We start from the raw sequence: 15,204 nt of genomic DNA, 5'->3' as shown, positions 1-15,204 counted from the left end.
CCAGATTCCAGGACAGGCCTTGCTCCCAACCCAGCCAAAGGGCACATGGAGGCTGGGAGACTTGGCTGCCCTGCCGCCCTTGCTGCCCTGCCGCCCTTGCTGCCCTCACTGAGCCTGTGATGTATGCTGCATCCCGTGGGGCCTGTGGCATTCTGCCCACAGCCTCTGTGTTAATCATTGAGCTGGTGGTGTCTGCAGACCCTGCTCCCTTGCTCCAGGGTGAGGAGGGGCCACCTTGCTGGTGGGTGTATGACCCTGAGACCACGTCCTCCCTGCCTACAGCTCCCTGTCCTTGAGCTTCCACCCAAGGTCGGCTTTAACCAAGCACTGGTCCTGGGGACCATCCTGGGGTTCACCAGCCACCTCAGGAAGGGAAGGGAAGATGGGGTGCCTTAGGACTGTTGCTTGGGGGGAGGGGCTGTCATGCATTTCCATGGAAACAGGACTCGGGCTGGTCTCTGGGCAGGTGCGTAGACCTCGTGTCACTCAGATCTGTGTCCAGTGTCTAGGAGGAGGTGTAGGGGGCAAGAGGAGTGAAGTGTTGGAGTCACACAGTAAAAAGGAGCCCGGCAGGGGTGAGCCCTCTACAGGTGACCTCAGTATGAGCCCCCACAGGCGACACTCACTCCCTTCCTCCTGCAGGGCACTGCCTCGGTCCTCCAGCGCCGATCCCCCAACGAGGAGTATGTGGAGGTGGGCCGGCTGGGGCCATCTGACTACTTTGGTGAGTTGGGTCCCTCTCTCTCTTTGGGGTCCTGGATGAGCAGCTACACAGAAGCTCCCTGAAGGCCTGGGGTAGGCTCCAGGGGATTGGGCTGAGCTACGAAGCAGTTATGACAGGGGCCTCAGCCTATGTCACCTCACATGGAAGTCCAGGGCCTGGGACCCCAGGATCAGCTGGTCCCACCTGTGGCTGCTGAGAGGGCATGACCTTGGGGAGGCCCGGCTCAGGGGAGGGAGGGACATAGGGGTCACCCACTGGCAGCATTCCTATAGCCTGGGGGAGGTCCTGAGCACACCTGGGCTAGTGCTTGCTGTTCCTATGGCTGGAGGACAGTGCCTAGCTGAATCTGAATTTCAGATAATCATGCATGCTTTGACAGTTTATATAAATACATATCAAATATTTGACTGGACATACTTAACACTAAAAATTTTTTGTGTACGGTATTTGAAATTCAAATTTGCCTGGTGCCCATGGTGGTATTGGCCCTTAGGTAAGTGGGTTCTGAGAGCCCTGACCATGCTCTCTTCATCCTCAGGGGAGATTGCTCTGCTGCTGAACCGGCCTCGGGCAGCCACCGTGGTGGCCCGGGGACCCCTCAAGTGTGTCAAGCTGGACCGGCCACGCTTCGAGCGTGTGCTGGGGCCCTGCTCTGAGATCCTCAAGAGAAACATTCAGCGCTATAACAGCTTCATCTCCCTCACTGTCTGAGCCGCCGTCGCCTGCCATGTGTCTGGGCTGGGAGTCTCAAGAGGTGGCTGGTGGGGCTGGTGACCCAGCATGGACTCCCTTTCCTCTGGACTCTTTGTGGAATATGTAATCAACTTGTGCATTTCAAAAACAAAGGGCAAGAAAACAAGATATCCCAAGACCAAGGAGGCAACAGGCCAGCTTCCCTCCCCAGTGCCCTTCTTGTTTGCCCCAAGGGTTTGTCTGGAACCACCCCAGCCCCTTCAAGTCTTCAGGGGATCTATGGTATCAGGTTCTCCAGGCTTAGGCCCTTTGTGGGACAGATCTCATCAGATGGGATGTCCCCAAAAGGACATTCAGGTTGGAGGCAAAGATGGAGGCTGAGAAAAAGAGGGTCCAGGCCTTCCCCCTCCTCCCACAGGCCCCAGGGGACACTGGTTGGATCCCTGGCTCCTGACATGGTGACCTGGGCATGAAAGGTTGGAGGAGCTATCCTGGGCAGAGATTGTAAAGGCCACCCCGGGTGGGCCACACACTGCCTGGCACCTGGGGCAGTTGGCAGAGTCTGAGTACCCTCACTGGAATGGGTAGGAAGCCACTAAGTTTGGGACTTTACAATGCCTGGTGAGTGCTGCACTGGGGTCCCTTTTCTTGGGGTCAGGGTTCTTCTCTGCCAAGTGGCCTTTTGGGGACCTGGAGGGAGAGTTAGGCTTTCTGAGAATTCTGGATAAAGCTATAGGAATCAAGGTCCCTTCTGAGTGGTCCCCATAGATATGCCTGCGTCAACCTGAGCCCCAGCCCAGGAAGACCACGTGTTCCTTACCTGGCCTCCATACCTGGGACGTGAGGGAAAATGTAAGGGAAGCCAGTCCTGGCCCACCCCAAAGCATCCACAGACCTGTCCCCTAGCTGTGTCTCATTCCCACGATGGCACAGAGACTGAGAGCCCAAGGGGCCCTCCCATCCTGTCCTTGCTGTGGCTAAGGAGACCACCCTGCCAGTGACCAGCCCCCGCCCTTGCCCGTCCCGCCTGCGCCCGTGGACTCTGTGGTTGTGCACTGCCCCCGGCCGCTCCTGGTGTGCATGAGCTAATAAATGTGCAGTGAAGAACTGCTCCCTGGCCTGGAGCTCTTGGTCTGAAATCTTTCCTAAAGAGGGTTTTCTTTCCTTTTTTTTTTTTTATTGTGGTAAAATGCACATAACACAAAATTTATCATTTTAGCTACTCTTAAATGTAAAGCTCAGGGACATTGTCTGCGTCACCACGGCCATCACAGATGGAAACCTCTCCCTGCAGAACACTGGCTCCTCATGCCTGCTCCAGCCCCTGTCCGCCCTGTGGCCACCCTGCAGACCAGGTAGGAGGCCATGCTGTTGTTCATGGAAGGGACAGAAGGGGAAACTGTGGCGCTCAGGGGAAGAGGTTTGCTCAGGGCCATCAGAGAGGGGTGCAGCTTGGGCCCCCTGGCTGGCTGGGGCCATTGGTCGGATCTCTGTAGGTGAGGCGAGGAGACTGGGACTTGGCCTGGGCACACTGCCTGCCTCCTTGCTACTCTGGCCTTTGCTCCTGGCTGGCCAGGGGACCAAGGGCTGCTCTGCCTTCATTCCTTTGGGAACTCCCATGAGCTCATGGGTCCTCCTACTCCTGAGGTTCTGAACCCCTTTGCAGCTGAGTTTCAGCTCCCCAGAGTTCATTTCAGCCAAGGGACTGAAGAGGACTGATGCTCCACTGGGTCCACAAGTGGGCAGTGCCCATGGGCTCCCTCTTCTCTGGCCCCTCCAGGCACAGTGGCTTGGCCAAGCTTACCCCAGCTCTGTCTCCAGCACTGCTTATGTGGCTTCCAGCCTGGATCTCAGCCTCAGCTTCCCCATCTGTAAATGGGCGTGACAACCAGCCAAGCTGGGTGGTAAGATGAGATCATCGCTGGCTGGAAGCAGCTGGGCAGGGCCCACCACAGAGCCAGCCAGGATGATGACCTTGGCCAGGGCCTCCAGACAGTGGACAGTTCAGTCTCACCTCCCCCGGATCAGTGAATCAGCCGGACCGTGGTGACTCACACCGAGGCTGGGCAATTCCCTCCTGGCCCTCGCTGCCATGCTGGGCAGCAAGGTGGACCTGGGCTGGGGGTTCTCTCATCTTGAGACGGGGTGCTGCAACTGCCGTCATGACCATCCCAGGCTGCTATGCCCAGCCCTCAGAGATCTGGCCTTCTCTGAGTTCCGAGCACTTCTGCCCTGCCCAGGGTCCCCCACCAAGCTGACCTCCCTCATCCCAGTCTTGCCTCCTGGGATGTGACTAAATTAGGAAGCGGGAGTCTGACTGCGCTGTCCACTTCCGTGTCCCACTGATCAGAGGACACCCCCCCCTTGAAGGTCATTTAGTCTGGTTCTGACTTGTACCCGCAAAGGGTCCAAGGTCCTTAGTCTCCCACTCTGCACCTATGGACAGAAGCCACGTGTGCTGTGGGGTCCCAGGGCCCTCAGAACTCTGCATGCAACCAACTCAGCATGTGCACAGTGGAGTTTTAAATCTGCCAGGTGGAAGATCACTGGGTTGTTTCCCTTAGACACCATCTCCTGATTTTGGTCCCAGCAGCAGGGTGCTCTGGGATCAGCCTCCTCCTAGGACAGAGCTGTGTGTCATCGCACCAGAGACTTCCCTTACAGTTTACACAACCAGCCCCCCTCACCCACCTCCTGGTGGATTTCTTTGGGGAAATCTGGCTGGTGTGTTTCAGGAACGCGTCTGGCAGGGAGCCTGGCGATAGCTGACTTGCCATCCACAGCCCCTGCAAGGCCAGCCTGAGGTATGCTGCTTGCAGTGCAGGATTATAAACTCAACCTACCTTGCCTCAAGCTCTGATCCTTGTTCTTCCTAGCTGTGTAGCAGCAGGCAAGTTCCTTACCTTCTCTGAACCTTGATGGTCTTGTATATAAAACAGGAATGGGAATAGTTGCCTCATTTTTACGTTTTTAAACATTTTATTAGTATAAATTTGCAGTATATGATTACGTTCATTGCGGGGGGTTGGTACATGTGCATAACACATCTTGATTCTTTTTACCTCTTGAGGTTAGGTTTTAATGTGAAGTGAGAGTGTGTTCATAGCATGCTTAGCGAGGATCTGACCAGAGGAAGCTCAGACTTAGAGCTGCTGTCAGACATAAAGACCCATAATGACCAGAGCTTTCCCCAGATGTGTACGCTCGGGAGCCCATGGCTCAGCATAGTGGTCCTCTTGTCTGGGGGGCTGCGCTACCCTCACCTCCTTCCCCTGCACTGAGTCCCAGGCCCGTAAATCCTCAGCGAGGGTGCCCGGGTGCTACTTGGTCCTTGGCCACCTGGGTGTGGCTGTGCCCTCTTTGTGGCATGCAGCAGAGTGTCCCGTTAGGGAGAGATGGGTCCTGCTGCCACCTGTGCCCAGTCTCCCACAGTGTGACCCGGGACCAGGCAGGATGTCTTCATAATGAGAGGGGGTGATTGGCCCGTTTGGGTGGGGGGCTCTAGGGTGAGGTGTCCACAAAGGTGGCCCTGATGTCCTTGAAGGTGAGATGACACCTCTCTGGTCCCCACCCACCTACTCACTCCTTCAGTCCTTCAATAGTCCCTCAGGGAGCTGCTGGGCAGAGGGACTAGGGTGACCTTGCTGTCCCCTTGTCCCTCCCAGCTCACCCCCAGGGAGGTGGTATCCTCTGTCTACTTAGCTGCACAGAGCAGCACCACACCTGTAATAGTGCCTGGTGCTCTAAGGCTCTGTCCCACGAATCTACCCACCAAATCCATTGCAAGGCCATTGTATAAAAGAAGATGCTGGTCTCAGAGGGGTGTTCATGGGCACAGGGCACAGAAGCCTCCAGGGAGCTGGGCCTGGGCATTCCTCACTAGCTGGGCCTGCCCTGCCTGTCCTGAGCTATAAAAGCTTGTTTATGGGCCCTGCCACCACCCATGGGGCCTGGCCAGGTTCCTCCTCAGGTTGGCCAAACTTCCTGGGAATCCCCCTGGGGAGTCCTGGGGCTTGGCAGAGGCAGTGTTGGGTGAGTGGCCATGGCCAGTCTGCTCTCCTCTGCCCTGTGACCTGGGCCTGTAGGGGCTGTCCCTGGGGCCATTCACCCTCACCTCTTCCTCCAGGCTGGGAATGGAGTGTGGGGTTAATGGGACACACAGGCTGGTGGCAGAAGTTGAGCAGGTGCCACCTCCATCGGCCATGGAGTCTGGGCCTCAGGATCTGGGTCACAGGTAGGGTGACAGCCCTGTCCTCAGGGAGCCTCCTGTTCTAATGGGGCAGCAGGACAAGATGCAGCCCCAGAGGTGTGTGAAAAAACACTGGGGATCTAGGGAGCTCAGCCAGGGATGGTCCTGGGGCAGGAAGGAAGCCAGGGACTACCTTGAGTGTCTCAAGCCCAAGTGAGATGCACTGGGCTGTGCTGGGTGAGGCAGGGGTCAGGAATAGGGTGTGCAGGCTATGGGTATGTAGGTAGAGGACCCTGGAGGGAGTCAGGGTGAGGAGCAGGCAGGGCTTGCTTCGTTTTGGAGGGGCAGCTGTGGTCCAGGGCTGTCCAGGGCATTTCTGTTGCTGACTCATCCCAGGAACCCACCTGAGGCCAGGTGGGTGCAGGGAAGGGGAACCCAGCCCCGCGGGACTCTGGCCACTTCAAGGGCCTCTGGCCACACTCACTGCCAAGGAGGGGGCCTAGGGCCACAGAATTCACCCTCTGAAGGAATCTCTGTGAAAGACAGCAGGAGGGACCCTCAGTCCTGCTGTCCTTGCCTTTAGGGAGGTCTCCAGGGGCAGGAGCCCGGACAAGAGAGGACACGAGAATGCTGCAGCGGGTGCCCTCTGGCCCTGTGGCCTAAGCAAGCCTGTCTCCTCTAGGCAGCTGAGGGTATGGTGCGGGCCTGGGGGTGAGAGTCTCCTGGAAATCTGCCTCCCTCCTCTCCACCTGCCTCCTCTCCACCTGGGGTGGGGGGTGGGGACAGGAGGTGCCAGGCGTACCAGGTTCTGGGGTCTGGCCTGGCTGGATCAGGTGGGGAAAGGGGGGGAAGGGGAGAGGAGGGAAAGGGAAGGGAGGAGGAAGAGAGGGAGGGAACCGGAGGGGAGAGGGGGAGGAGAATGGAAAGTGCATTCCAGAGGAGTGACGCTGATGTGAAGTGGGGAAGGTCCCTGGATTGGCTCCCCCAAGAGGGAGATGGGAAGGGTGGGGCAGGCTGGAGGGGAAGATTCCTGCCCTGGGGAGAGGGGCCTGGCCACTTTTAGCCTCCTCTGGAAGGTTCTTGTCAGATTCCTCTTGGCCCTGGATCAGTGTGTTCCGGGGGCAACTTAACCGGGCAGGGGCAGTGGCTGAGCTGGGCCTCTCTGCTCCTGCCCCGCACAGCTCAGCGTATACCTGCTGGAGCCCACACAGGGCCGGCCATGCCCTGGCTGCAGGCCTCTGAGGCCCTTGAGAGCCTCAGGGGTGGGAGGGAACAGGCTCGGAGGACAGTTCCCGGACACAGCTCCTTCAGCAGCATCACTGAGAGCACCTGTGAAGCAGCAGGTGGCTGCCTGGGCTGCATGAAGGTGGCTTTGTCTGCACAGCACCTGGGCAGAAGTGCTCAGCAGCCAGCTGGGGTCTTGGGCTCCAGAGAGGAGGCAGAATCGTGCGCGTGGCACGGACCCAGAGTGACAAGGAGGAGCCGGGGAAGGAGCAGCCAGTGTCTAGGAGCAGGGAGGACCAGCCACAGGTGCAGGATAAGCTGCAAGAGGCCTGCTGGCAGTCATCTTATCACTGTGAGTGAGTGCAAGAAGACCTCATGGGGAGGACATGACCCTTGACTGGGCCTCTCCACAAGCCCGATCTCTGGGCTTCCTCATGAGGGTCCTCCTTGTAGAAGCAGGCTAGGATGAGTTTCCATTTCCTGAAGCTGAAAGCAAAAGCTGAGACAGGAAAACTATTGCGTAGCAGGCTAGACCTTTTTTCTGTGTTTTACAGCTGTTTCTACCTTCTGGAGGGGAAGTTTCATGGTTGCTGAGTGAGTGCACTTAGGGCACTGCCATAGCTGGGGGTGGAAAGGGGCCGGCTCTGGCCACCGTGTGCAAAATGTCACCATCAGCCGACCGCATGTACCAGTTTGCCGTGTTGTGTCTTGGGTTTCCCAGGGCAAGGGGTAGCTATGACCTTGGTGGCACTTGAGGACTTGAGGGCTGATGCACTGCTCTAGAGGGTCACCGGCGGCTGGTGTTATCCAGTCCTACAGAGGTAGCCTGTGATGGCCGGGGCCACCTTGATGGTACCTGCCCAGGGCTTCTGTCACATGGTATGCCAGGTACCTCATCTATCCCCGTGGTGGGCCCCTGTAACCAGCCTGTGTTTGCCCACAGGCCGGGCTCAGTGCTGATCTTGTCATCCATGTTGCCTCAAACCACCCTAACGAGCAGCCCCTTATCTTTGAGGCCTCAGAGGCTCAGAGAGGTGAAGCACAGTGTGGGGTGGAGCTGTCCCTCCCCAGCCCTTTTGCACCCGGGAGGTCAGTGTTCTACAGTGCTCTCAGGGCCTGCACTTGGCAGGCAACAGTAGTGTCCTCAGGGCTGGAGTTGCACTGTCCCTTCGGGAGGTCGCTGCTACAGGGATGCTGGGAGTTCCCCCATCCCGGTGGACAGGGTGGGGTGTGAGATTACCTGTGGGACTCTTCCTGTCCATGGAGGAACCAGCCCAGGTGACATGGGATGGGGCAGATTCTGAGCTGGTCCAGGCTCTGTTGAACCCCTGACCACAGGACAGGGAACAAGCTCCCAGAGAAGAAGGATACACCCCTGGGTAACCTGGATGGCCCCTTGCAGGAAACACTTGCCAATCTGCAGAGAGTGGGCTCAGTGGGTTTAAGTCTAGTTCTCTGTCCTCTCACTGCCTGAAGGGCCAGACCTGGAGAGGGGTGAAGCTCCTCCCACCCATACTGTGACCTCAGCCTGGTGGCTGGCATAGGTCCCTGAGTGAGAGTTCATACCATCAGAAGGGGTGAGTGCTAAGAACATGGGGCTCCAGCTGTATCTTCACAGGGACTCAAAGGGCCCGGGCTCCCTGCAGCTGCCTTTGGCCTCCCATGGTCCTTTTTCCAGGAATAAGCACAGGGGTCCTTCACAGCTCTGGCTGCTCCTCTGTCCTGGTAGGGTCCCCATCCCCTGCCCTGGAGGCCAGCTGGGCTTGGCACAGCTAGCCTGATCATCTAAGGTGGCCGTGACATCGTGTGGCATCAAAGGCTAGCCTGAAAGGGGCTCAGCTTTGCTGTGAGGAAGCAGCCCGGCTGGGGAGCAGTGCCCACCCAGCACCAGCATGCAGCACTGATGCCAGCACTGACTGCAACTGTGTGGTGGATTTTGAGCCAGGGTGCCCTTGCCTTTTGTGAGTGTGCAGGAATCTTGACACATAGCTACACTGTGTTCCCTGCGGAAAGCCCTTCAGTGGCTTCACCCATAAAACCACGCTTTGGTCTCAAGGACCCTGAGATCTGTCTCACAGCCCAGCATCTCCAGCTCATGGCTTCCTATGGTACCACCCCCTTTCACCACACTGGTTCCTGTCTCAGGGCTTTTGCACTTGCTGTTTCTACTCTGCCTAGAATATGTGGCCTAGATCTTCCCAAACAGGCTCCTTTTCTGTGCCTCACTTTCAAGCCACCGGAAATGGCACACACTTGTCATTCAGCCCATTGTTTCCTGGAAACTATGTGCTCTGTGAAGGTCTATTGCTATGTTGTGACCTATGCTTAGCCCAGTGCAGAGCACATATCTGTTGCATGAATGTGGCTGTCACCCAGAGGAGGAAGCTGAGCTTCTGAGAGGCCAAGAAGCTTGCTGAGGTCACACAGGGCTGAGGATGGGGAGGGCAGGGCCATGTAGGCAGGGCAGGTGGCTTGTACGATAATTCCCACCTGAGGTTTCCAGAGATCGCTGTCTCCTGGTGCCCTAGCTTGGTTGGCTTTACTGTGCAGCTATGCATCTAGGTGTTAAAACTAGCACTGTCCTATAGAAAGACCATGTGAGCTACATGTCATTTTAAATGTTTTAGGATCTGGGTGGTGGTTTGCACCTGTAATCCCAGTTATTTAGGAGGCTGAAGCTGAAGGATCACAAGTTCAAGGCCAGCCTAGGCAACTTAGGGAGACTCTATCTCAAAATAAAAACTTAAAAAGGGATTGGGATATAGCTTAGTGCTCTCTGGGTTCAATTTCTAGTACCATCAAAGTAAATAAATAACTAAATAAATGTACAAAATAATAGCAAATGAAATGAACTGTAATCTTATTGCTTAATCTTTTTTTTTTTTTCTGTCTTTTTGAGACAGCGTCTTGCTATGCAGTTCATGCTGGCCTTGAGCTCACTTTGTGGCCTCGGCTGTTCTCGAACTTGCAATGATACTCCTGCCTCAGCCTCACTGAGTGCTGGGATTACAGGCATGCTCCACCAAGCCCGGCTTGTTTATTTAACTTAATATAACCAAAATGTCATTTCAACCTGTAATTAGCATAAAAACTACTAATGAGAAATTTTATTCTCTACTTTTGCACTAAACTAAAGTCTGTATTCTGACCAGCTATTAAAAAGCCTGATGATATACCCAGCTGGTGCTCCTGCCCTGGAGAGGCAACTTTATTGGTGAAGCCACCAAGTGTTCCTTAACATAGGCTGTTGTAGTCAGGGTTTGCAAGAGAAACAATTTAATACAGGACACATAATTTATAGGATTATTTTATAGTAGTCACCCAAAGAGTCAAATACAAAAGAGTGCAGGAAATCTGTCCACACACTAGACCCAAAGAATTTAGTTGAGGGCCTCGATCCCATGGCAATGTCCTGCATGAGTCCAGCTGAAGACCTAGAGTCCATGACAGTGCTCCTCATAAGTCCAACTGGAGGCCTAGAGCCCACGGCAATGTTTCATGCAAGTCTGTTTCACGAATCAGCACTGGGAAGGCCCAAAAGTTAGTGGTGGAAGCTAGAAAGTCTGCGCCAGCGGGATGAAGGATCTGTGTCAGAAGGCTGCAGGATCTGCACTGGAGCCAGGAAGTGATGCTCAACGTAAGAACCAGAGCTCCCCTGAAAAGTACCACAGCCATCCTCAGTGGCAACAAAGTCCTGAGTTCCTCCGATGATGACAACAACCAAGTTCATATCAGGAAAGCCAGCTCGGCAAGCTTCTCCAGGAGACTGAACAACACACTGTCTTCTCCCTGTGGAACCAGGAAGCTATGTTCAAAGTAAGGACCAGAGCTCCCCCAAAGTGAACTGCAGCCATTCTCAATGACAATAAGGTCCAGAGCTCCTCCATATGAGAATAGCGGAGTTCATATCAGGAAAGCCAGCATGATAAGCTCCTCCAGGAGAACCAACAGCCCCCTTTCTTCCTCTCCACTTCTCCTTTTTATGTTGCTGGCAACAATCCTCAGGTGGGCCCTTCACACTCAGCACCGCTGATTCAGGTCAGCTGGGTATTACAAGTTGACCAACAGTTGTCAATCCACCACATAGGCCTTTCATTCAAAAAATATTCACAAGATGATTACACGCTTGTGTGCTGTTTTAGACTTCATTTGTGCTTGTGTATTTAAAGGAGAAAATAAAAATACTTAATAGGGAGTGAAAAACAACATGGAGAGTGCCTTCCCACCCTGCTGGCAGCTTATCTCCCCTTCTGGGGAGCCTGAACTGGAAAGGCCTGATCCTTAGCCTCGGGGCCTGAGATAATGACTTAATTAACGCTTGCACACAGGCACGTTTGATCTTCAAGGAGCTGGCCCACATGGCTGAGCTGCTTCTGGATTAATTGTGCAGAACTAAGAAAGCCTTGCCCAGAGATAAAGGGATGATATTTCGTCACTACAAATTGTCCTGAAATCTGCTCTGGCACTGGGGCCTTAGCCTGGATTCAACACCCAGCTGGCCTTACCTGAATAGCAGCCCAGTGTCAGTCACACTGGCAAGGGTCCCAGGCCTCTAGGTGTGTGCCAGGGCTTCTCCTGGGACAGAGAAGCTGGGCTGCCATGGACATCTCTGTGCAGGGTGACAGCTATTAGTCCCCCATTTTCCAGATGAAGAAACTGAGTTTAGGGCAGGCTAGGGACAAATCATAACAATGAGGCCAAGGTCAAGAGAGAACTTGGATATCCCTCCTGTGCCCCACCCTACCTTGGGATGGGCTCTGCTGGGTCAGCCCCACTGCTAGGAGACAATATCTGCCTTCAGAGTCCTGGCCATAAGCCCTAGTTACAATGCAGTTACCTGGTCACACCAGCAATTCCAATTTTGGTATTCATGGAAGATCCTGGGGTGGGAGTCTTACAAGTCTGCAAATGGGTCTCAATGTATGTTTTAGGTTTGCTAAATAGGTGTGAAATGAACTTGTGCAGGGAAAGAGCTTGGCACCAGCCTGGCACAACCCAGGTGCACAGCAAGCATCAGTTACTACTACTAAAATAACAACAACCCCAGTAATTGAGCACGTACTAGTGCCAAGTCATGGAAAGGGCACTGGCCGTGCAGAGTGGGGATGGGTTGGGGTTGGTTTTAAGGTGAAGAGGGGCTATATATGAACAAAGCATTGGGTTCTGGAGGAAAGGCTGATCCTCTTTCTGGGGTCCTGGTAGTGTCTGGGGGACCTGCAAGATGCAGACACCGGTGAGGCACCGCGGATGCCTGGGCCCTCTTTCAGCCCACTTGTTGCACCTGACACCTTAATTATGGGCCCGCGGTCAGGTCAGGGCGTGCACGGGAGCCCGAAGTTGGCCGGAAGCGCGGGCCCCGGGGGCGACCGGACTCTCTGCCGCCAGGTGCACCTTCTCTCCTACCAGTACCCGCCGCCCGGAGCTCTTCGCTGCGCCCGCTCTTTCCGCCTGGGGCCCTCTGGCTGACCTCTGGCGCCCACAGTCTCCCGGACGCGCGCCCGTTAGTAGGGCCGAACTTTTTCCGCTGGCAGCGCATGGGCGCGATTTCTCCGACATCAGCCAGCAGTCAGCCTCCGAGCCTAACCCGTAGAGCCAAGGCCTGGGCGGGGATGCCCCGCGGAGCCTGGAGTGCCGCGCCCACGCGCTCGGGCAGCGGCGCCCACGCCTCCTCCGACTCAAAGTATATTTAGCCTCATTATCAAATGTTTGCAGTGAACCGTGTGAACCGCCTAATAGCGGCTGGAAGTGAAACTCGACTCCCAGCCAGAAGGAAGCATGTGATCCCTTCCGCCCGCTGGGATCACGACGCGTAGGGCAGGACAGGTGCTGCGGGATCCCGCACGCGCGACTCCGCTCGGCCGGCTGGCTCGGGTCGCACTTCTCCCTTCGCGGCTCCAAACCTGAACATTCTTCCTCACATTGTCTCCCTAACAGGGGCTGAAATAAGAGGTCTGGAGTTTGACTGGAGGGAGGGGCAGGGGGGAGAGGCCCACGAGGCGAGGTACTCATCCAGGCCTGTGGCCTCTTGGAGAAGGCAGTCCTACCAAATCTGTATTTCCAGTTTCCAGAAAACGGTGTCTAGGGGTTCACTTTTTCCTGACCCTGGGGGAGGGGCGCTTTGGGAGATCGAGTCCCTGTCCTTGTCTCAAGCAGAGCGCCCGGGAGCCCGAGGGCGCGTGCGCCCCCCGCCCGCCCCCCCCCCCCCCCCCCCCCCCCCCCGCGTCTGTCTCGCGGCTGCCCAAGTTCTCACCACTCTCCTGCGGTCGCTGTTGTCGCCATGGCGACGGGTCGCTGTTTTATTTTTAATAGCTGCTGGCGATTCAAGAGATGCCTGCCACTCGCGCCCCGCAGCTCCCGCGTCCCGGGGTGATGCGCCCGGGCTCCTGCCCAGGGCGCCCCTTTCTGCCTCCCCGGATCTTCCCTGCTCGCCTTGAATTCCAGCTGGGCTCCCCTATAGCGCCAGGCGGGTAAGGTGGGCAGAGCGAAGCAGAGTACAGGCGGGGTCCCAGGAACCCGCAGCTCCATGCGGGGGTTAGGGCCGGGAGGACGCGGTATCTTGTCCGCAATGCAACGCGACCTTCCTCCCAGATTCCCACGCCCGCTGTCACTCGGGGTCCTTGAACCCCAAGGAGGTGTCCTCGCGTCCCCTCTGCCCGCGAGGAGCCCAAGGCCGAGCGGGTCACGACGCGCGCAACTCCCGGGATAAGAAGGTGAGGGCTCCACCCAGGGTCGCCTTCCAGAAAGCCCCTCCGGAGAAGCAGGAGGCTCCACCCGGACAGACGACCGGGCTTTCAGGTGCTTCTCCACCTTTCCAAGTTTCCCCTGCTCTGCGTGGTCCTCCTTCCTGACCATCCGAGGGGTCGCGGCGGGGACGGGGAGTAGGAGACTGCGGGCATGCGGAGGCCTGTGGAACTGAGTGTAGACACGGGAACTCCGGGAGCAGTAGGGGAGGACCCGCCCCCAGATATTTGAGGGCTGGCGAACGCCCCCGGAGCGCCCTCCCTACTCTGCCTTTGAAATGCAGGAGTCCACCGCGCTAGGGATGAAAGGCCCTCGCAGGGCTGCGGCTTTGTCCGGAGGGTGGGCGGCCGTGGCGCGAGGGGGGGAGGCGGTGTTAATCCACAGGAGGGAAGTGATGCCTGTGTGGGCGGAATCCTCGGCTCCCCTCCCATCAGGTGTCTCCTAGTGTCCAGGGCACAAGGTCTAGCTTTGGGGTCCACAAGACACCCCCCTATACAACCGGCAGCATGCCCCCTTGAAGGAGAGCACCTCGGCTAGCCGTCGGGTTGCATTCCCACCTGTCTAGGCGGGTGTAATCCACGCGCGCCCTTTTTTGAGAAAGGAGAGCGAACCGTCCAGCCGCGGTCCGAACCGGGTCTGTGCCTTGCTCCCCGCAACGCGCTCGGTGCTGCGCCTTGGCCGGAGGTGGCGCTCTGTGCACCCGGATTCCGACGCAGAACCCAGGGGTTGCTCAGTAGCCTCTCTTTTCTCTTCGTTCCGTCCAGCCCCAGTTCCCGGCTCAGGAAGTGGCCTGGCTTCTCGCGAGGGAGTGGGTACTTGGCACAGGGCCTCAGGGTGGGGATGAGGCAGGCTGCAGCCCCCCTCTCGGATCTGGGTTTCTTCCCACCTCGAAATGTGGTGGAGGCTCCTCAAGCAGGTGCCCCAGGCTTCGGATCTTGGGCGGGGGCGCGTGGCAGCCGCCAGGTGAGTGCCCCAGACTCGCCCCTAAACCGGCCCCACCTCTCCCCAGAGACTCACCCCCCCTCCTTTTATGGAGAGGGGAAGGCAGGGGCCCTGGGACCCAGCGGTGGAACGCGCCCAAGCGCAGCGCCGGGCGGGGGCCAGGCCAGCTCTCATGCCCTTTTTGGCGCAGCGGCCTTGGGCGCTGCCCTCTGCTGCCGCCGAGGCCCGAGAGAGGCGAACCGCCGGCGGCAGCGCTTCTGCGGCGGCCTCCTCCCCTCCCCGCCCGGTGCCGCAGAATTGCAGCTGGCACTGGAGGGTGGGCAAGCTCGAGGGAGGGGCGCGCGAAGAGCCCCGGCGCGGGGCTCTGATGGATCTCGCTGCCCGTGTGAGCGCGTGTGTGGTCACTGCAGCGGCGGCCGTAGCCGGGCCCGGCCCAGTCTGCACGACCCCCTCAGGCTTCCGAGGTGCGGGTCCGGGCCCGGAATCCGAGGGAGGCGGGGGCGGGGGCGGGGCGCGGCGGCGGCGCTATAACCCCCTCCCCGCCGCCCGCGGGCTCCACACGCGCGTCCTGCGGAGCCCTACAACTCCATCGAGTCGGGCCTGCCAGAGCCTCCACCTCCTCCTTTCCCCGCGGCGGCGGCGCCGGCTCCAGCTCCGGCTCGGCCCTGCGCCCGCCCTCAGGCCCGCGCGG

The 15,204-nt window shown here is 57.6% G+C and overlaps 2 protein-coding genes across 8 annotated transcripts in view; both read left to right on the top strand.

Annotated features, from left to right (window-relative positions):
• The window catches only part of Prkar1b (protein kinase, cAMP-dependent, regulatory, type I, beta), a 121,986-nt gene extending 119,445 nt beyond the window's left edge, over window positions 1–2,541 (top strand). For both annotated transcript variants that reach the window (XM_005397779.1, XM_005397778.2), the window contains exons 10-11: window positions 643–724; window positions 1,263–2,541. In XM_005397779.1, the coding sequence (XP_005397836.1) occupies window positions 643–724; window positions 1,263–1,435 (255 nt within the window). In that variant the 3' untranslated portion in view covers window positions 1,436–2,541. The remainder of the gene's footprint in view (window positions 1–642; window positions 725–1,262) is intronic.
• An 11,134-nt stretch (window positions 2,542–13,675) lies between these two features.
• Pdgfa (platelet-derived growth factor alpha polypeptide) overlaps window positions 13,676–15,204 on the top strand; it is an 18,356-nt gene continuing 16,827 nt past the window's right edge. Inside the window, exon 1 of one of the 6 annotated variants that reach the window (XM_013521278.1) lies at window positions 13,676–14,534. In XM_013521278.1, coding sequence (XP_013376732.1) covers window positions 14,412–14,534 — 123 coding nt within the window. In that variant the 5' untranslated portion in view covers window positions 13,676–14,411. Of the gene's footprint in view, window positions 14,535–14,657; window positions 14,978–15,204 lie in introns of those variants that run through there. The other 5 variants (XM_013521281.1, XM_013521280.1, XM_013521277.1 and 2 more) reach the window with 5 other exon arrangements.

This window comes from Chinchilla lanigera, unplaced genomic scaffold (genome assembly GCF_000276665.1).
Source record: "Chinchilla lanigera isolate Chin_1 unplaced genomic scaffold, ChiLan1.0 scaffold00059, whole genome shotgun sequence".
Lineage (NCBI taxonomy): Eukaryota > Metazoa > Chordata > Mammalia > Rodentia > Chinchillidae > Chinchilla > Chinchilla lanigera.
This window is presented reverse-complemented; position numbering and strand designations above follow the sequence as displayed.